At 39.0% G+C, this 6,000-nt stretch overlaps 1 protein-coding gene across 1 annotated transcript in view; it reads left to right on the top strand.

Annotated features, from left to right (window-relative positions):
• Positions 1-6,000, top strand: part of prdm5 (PR domain containing 5) — a 28,436-nt gene continuing 22,436 nt past the window's right edge. Inside the window, exons 1-6 of the mRNA XM_062424700.1 lie at positions 1-136; positions 908-991; positions 1,683-1,805; positions 3,316-3,489; positions 4,145-4,308; positions 5,557-5,678. Of these exons, the coding sequence (XP_062280684.1) occupies positions 38-136; positions 908-991; positions 1,683-1,805; positions 3,316-3,489; positions 4,145-4,308; positions 5,557-5,678 (766 nt within the window). The 5' untranslated portion in view covers positions 1-37. The remainder of the gene's footprint in view (positions 137-907; positions 992-1,682; positions 1,806-3,315; positions 3,490-4,144; positions 4,309-5,556; positions 5,679-6,000) is intronic.

Here is a 6,000-nt window from a genome sequence, read left to right as displayed (position 1 = left end):
TCCAACAGATAGTCATTGAAGGAAGTATTTCCGAGTAATGACAATGTTGGGTATGTATGTGCCCGACAGATTTTCTCTGAAATCGTCAAAGGTCCAGGATGGAATCGGTCTTTACACGGCGAGGCGAGTGAAAAAGGTTTGTTGTTTCTGACTGGGTAACCGAGTCAAAGATTTAGAGAAGACGCGGGAAGGGTTTTTCTGTTACTTTGTAAAGATGTGTCAGGGTTTTAGAAGCGGGGTTTTTTTTGTCTTCGCCTTGTTCCTTGTAGTCGCTGTCAAAGGCACAGTCTCAACCCAAGGCTGCTCTGACGTGAAGTGCCACGTAGCTACAGTTGTTTCTCTCGTTCACTACAAAACAATGTAGTCATGTCGGCAAAAGAGGGCTCGCGCAGCTGCCTCGCGGACCAACACAGTGTCCATATATACATTAATGCGACATTCAGGTGAAAGATTTCAACTTTGTTCGCCATTTTACAAAACTACAGACAATTTCCCCCCCCCCACTGCTGTCAGACACACAGAGGAGGAGTATGTGGAGCTGTGAACTGTTCCAGAGGATGAATGGGTTCAGTCGGGATGCATTTACTGTCAGGAGGATATTTTAATTGTAATTTGTAGTACAGGTTGAGGATGAACATGAACGCCTCACGAAGAACACAGCATGAACACGCCCCTTGGATGTTTGGCACTTGTACTAGCTGAAAAAAAAGAAAAAAGAGGAACGTATTCATATGTCACATTAAGCAGTAGGCGTGACCACTAACCATCCAACATTTGTCCACTGTGCTAAAACCATGGTTTGGACATCCATTGAGGTGTATAATGTTTTAATATAATTCACTTTGGCTGCCAGTGAGCTTTACAATGGTATCATGTTTGACAAGTGATCCCTCTGTTTGTCTTAAAGGGAGAAAAGTTTGGCCCCTTTGCAGGTGAGAAAAAGCTGCCTAGTGAGCTGGATGAAAGCTCGGATACCAGGCTGATGTGGGAGGTGATTGCACACACATCCTGCCTCTTTTGTTACACACACACACACACACACACACACACACACACACACACACACACACACACACACACACACATGGTTCGATTTTAAAGTGCATATAAAGGATAAATGAACACTTTGTCTTTTAAATCAAGCCAATGTTTGGATGTAGTCTTTCAAAAGTCACTGTTTAATTGATAAAGCATTCTCATAAGGCTAGGCTGGCACTTGTAAAAACAGTATTAAATATGTAAGGTGTTAATTAACAGAGAACAGTAAATAATCTCCTCGCAGCTTGTTTTGCAGTCAGGCACAAAAGCATTCTTTATTGTAAGACAGCTGGTGAAAAAAAAGACACAGCTGCTTGCAGGTCTGTCCAAGTATGTTCTCAGTTTTTCTGTGATAAAGAAAACATTTAACAATGTTGGAGATTAATTAACCACACTGGCTGATTTAAATTGATGTCATTTCATGTTGTAGGAAAATGATTGATGGTAACCAGTGAATTAAATGCTGTGAAGTAGTTATCTGTAGCTGCCACATTGTGAGGTCCAGGCCTGTCCACATGATTATGTGTTGATATGCAGTGCCGTACTTTGATGTAATTTGACAAAACATCACAGCAACAAGAGAAGAAGAATCGATTGTTCACTTCTAACAACTCATGCAGTTATTGTTGGGTTTTTTTTGTCAGGTCCGTGGCAATAAGGGAGATGTGCTGTATATTCTGGACGCCAGTAACCCACGTTATGCCAACTGGCTGCGGTTTGTCCATCAGGCGCCTTCACAAGAGCAGAAGAACTTGGCAGCCATTCAGGTATATTTCCTCTCTGTGAACATTGAATCCCTACCTAAAAGTAGTATAGACAGTATTCTTCTTTCAGGAAAAATATGGCTGTAAAATTACCTCTAGAGAGATATCCTTTGACCTACATAGGCAGAAGAAGTTGGAAGCTCTTTCAAATGTAATCTCAACAGATGAAAAAAAATCTCTTTTCAGCCCCCAAAAATGTTAAAAACAATATCTGAAATTCGTCATTTTTTACAGTAGCATTGGTCAGGAAAAGCAGAATTTTATTGCATTTGTTCTGTAAGACCTCTCTGATGACCACGTGAGTCCAGATTTACAGATGACATAAGTGTTAGGTGTGTGAGAGTAAACTTGGTGACTATACTAATGGAAAATGTAACACATCTTCAAACATTTTAGATGAACTTAAGAGGGAACTTTTTGTTACGAAAAAATTGGTAAAAAAAAAAAAAAAAAGTAATGCAATTGCGTCACTTTGGCTTAAACTCTCTCACAGCCAGATGTCTGTTTTTTGACTATTTTAGTAAGAACAATCATGTAAATTGAACATAAAATTGGACCTGGATACTGGAAATAAACATTTCTTTATGTTCTCGGTATTCATATCGGTGTGTTTAGCATCCACAAATTTATTGTGACGGAACCAGAAGTCACTCTGAATGCAGGTCAGAAGTGCTTGAAATGAGAGAGGCTATAATGCATTTAGCAGTTTCTCTCAGGATTTTGCTGAAGGACAGTCTTTGTTTTTTTCCCCCCTTATGGTATTGCAGCCATTTGAAATGATTCTCTGTGTCTATATTTCATTTCCAAAAGAATCCCAAGAACATCATTTTTAAAAAATTATGTTGACATATTATGCATCAACAAAATCAGCCATGCTTGTGAATAACAAGAAAAAGCCAACAAACACACATTCACACATGTGAATATAACCCCAGCATAGTGTTTCTGGGAAATCTCACCTCCAATTTTTCTCTCATGTTGGAAGAAAAATAGAGGTGGAATGAAGATGAATATTTCAGGTCTTAAGGCCAAGTTCCTGCCATTAATACACCAATGCCCAAAGTGATTGGTTGTTTAAAGGTCATCCATGTGTGTTAAAGCTCTGTGTTCCATCAACAGTGACATTTATTGTGGTGCTTTCCTCTTCTTAATGATTATTTATGTATATTTAGAATCCCATAGTTAAAACAAAATGACGGTTTGATTTTATTAGCACGACCTTTAAGGACAGTGCAGTTAATTCAAACATTTTAAGGGTTTGATCTCTTGACCTGTTGCCTCAATCAGGCCTTAACAGACGGCTGTTTTGGAATAATGAGCTCAACCTTCAAGGACCCTCAATAGTTACTCACTACACATTACCATAAATGGTTATAACTGTTTTTTAGCAATTGGCTAGATTGCTTTGTCATCACATTACTCTCAAAATATATCAGGTGTAGTTCTGCCAGCTCTCTATTGGATTGTTTTTATTGTGTGATTACTCGACAATAACCTTGTTGTTGTTTCTTAGGATGGTGAGAACATCTTCTACCTGGCTGTGGATGACATAGAGACTGACACAGAGCTCCTGATAGGCTACCTTGACAGTGACATGGAGGAGGAAGAGGAGGAAGAAGAGGAGGAGGTCATTAAAGATGAAGATGAAAATAGTAAAGAGGCCAAACATCTTGTTGAAATGGGTACAGTGGAATCATATTACCTTATTTACTTTCCCATGTTAATGCAATCATAGATGATTGACATTAGATTTGATTTGATTTGGCTAAATTATCATTGTGCAGAGTTTGGGTACAAAGCCCATGAAATGCAGTTGCAACCAGAAGTGCAAAAATACATTATTATTAAAAAAATGAGTGCATGAAATGCCACAGCATACGTAATGCTATATCTCACAATGTGTACAGTGATTGACAGTCGAGAGTTACAATATACAAATATTATGTAAATATTTTAAATACTATACAGAGGAGAAATGTACAGAATATAGGTTTTGTATACAGTATGAACAGCATATGTACATTTGGCTATAAACAATATATATACATGTATATGCTGGTTACATGTACAGTGACATTATTTGAACAGTGTAGGGATTCACACTGCGCAAAATGTGAATAGTGCAAATTAAATGTTCATTAAAGTACTGTAAACAGTGCAGTAATGAGTGCAATGACGCTATTAACATGGTGGTGTGGAGTCCAGCAGCGTGACAGCCTCAGGGAAGAAGCTTTTTTTGCTGAGCCTGTGTGTATCATATATACACATAAAAGTTCTATTTCCCCTCTCAGATCTCTGCTCATTGAGTGTGTTGCCACATCTCTACAGAACTAGTAATAAAGAAGGAGGACCACCCCTGCTTGCTGTGTGAGAGCAGTTTTCCCAGTGAGGAGATCCTGGCTGCCCACCTCCAGAGTCTGCACCAGAGGCCCAGCACAGAGGAGAAGGAGTTCAAATGCAGGAACTGTGGCAAGAAGTTCCCCATCAAACAGGCTCTGCAGCGCCAGTGGGTTCACTGTTTTATCACTTTGCTGGTTGGAGTGTAGTTTTATTTAACGTTCATCTTCTCTCAAATAACACAGCATCTGCAGGTCATTAAGAAGTCTGAAGTGAAAAAGTATTTAATCAGTTCAGTAGACATTTAGGTTTTCATGTGTGAAGGAAAAGAGGTTAATTTTTAAAGGTATTTGTCGCTTTTCTTATAATACAACAGAGAGTGTTGCTGGTCCTGCAAAATGATAAAAAAAATAAGATTAAAGAATAGGTTAGCAGAAAAAGGAATAGTTTGACATATAACAAATACTATATCGGCTTTCTTGCTGAGAGTTAGATGAGAAGATTGATGCCACTCTCACATCTAGACAGTCAGCAGTGAATTAGCGTAGCTTAGCATAAAGACTGGAAACAGGGGGAAACAGTTAGCATGGCTCTGTCTGGTAACAACATCCACCTGCCAGCACCTCAAAAGTTATTAACATTTTCATCCTGTAATCCTTCACTGTATCACTGTGAGGTTGCCAGGAGACTCAGTGCTGTGCCATGAAATAGACCTACTCAATCACAGCCCTGTAAAACCACAAACTATAATTTTTATACTTTGTTTTTCCATTCAGATTGAACAAACAAGATTTAACGTGTTATTGAGATTCAGCAGTGCTTGAAGGTGGATTTTGTTAACTTTGGACAGAGCCCCACTAACGTTTTCTCTCTGTGTGTGGCATTAATGCTAAGCTAATCTAACCGGCTGCTAGCTTTAGCTTCATAATGAGGAGCCACATACAATATGAGAGAAGCTTATCATCAAATTATTAGTAAGAAGGCAAATATACATGTTTCTTAAAGTTGATAACTTGATGATCTATTGTGCATTTTTTCAGATGAACTTATCCCGTACAGTGGCTCTTTCGTGTTGATATGCCATCATCATAGTTTGTTTCATTTCCTATTTGGTGCCTAATTTGTTTTTATTTTAAATTGTTCCTCAGTGTTTTGCATTGTTCTGAGTCACTGGATCCATCGGACAACTCTAAAGCTCACCAGTGCTCCCTCTGCCACAACTCATTCAGCTCAGAATCCAGGTAACATACACCTTCCTACATAAATTCATAGCTTGTATGCAGCCTACCGTACAATGGACATGTGGTATTTGTTTCCTAAGGCACACTGCTGTACCATCAAAAAAAACGGTATTACTCTAATCCATAAAACTCTCTCCTCCTGTTTCTTCTTCTTCTTCCATATCCTGCGTGTACAGTTTTGAGCAGCATAAGGAAGCCTGTAAAGGAGACGCCAGGTTTATCTGTAAAGCAGAAAGCTGTGGCAAAAGATTTAAGAGCAAGGACGCTCTGAAGAAGCACAAAGGAAATGTTCACACAGGTTGGCACGTCTGTCTTCCCATCTTTCTCTCTGTATGTCTTGCTGTGATTTTCTGCGCCTCTCTGTCTCTCACTCTGACACACACATATTCACACGCCTAGCATTATTCCTTTTTTCTAAACATCATGTAATGAAGTTAATTGTCCATCAGCAGCCTCAGCACTCAAGAAAACTGTAGCAACAGTACTTGACCTCGATCAGTTAAAAAGTCTCTGCAATGTTGAGACACATTTCTAATTACTTGCGCTACATAATTGCTGACCTATGTGTTCTGGGGCGGCTCAGTCTTTCAGATAATTGGACTTTCATAGCTATTTATGAT

Source organism: Scomber scombrus, chromosome 8 (genome assembly GCF_963691925.1).
Source record: "Scomber scombrus chromosome 8, fScoSco1.1, whole genome shotgun sequence".
NCBI lineage: Eukaryota > Metazoa > Chordata > Actinopteri > Scombriformes > Scombridae > Scomber > Scomber scombrus.
Note: the sequence above shows the minus strand (reverse complement) of the source record. Positions and strands in the feature narration are given on the sequence as shown.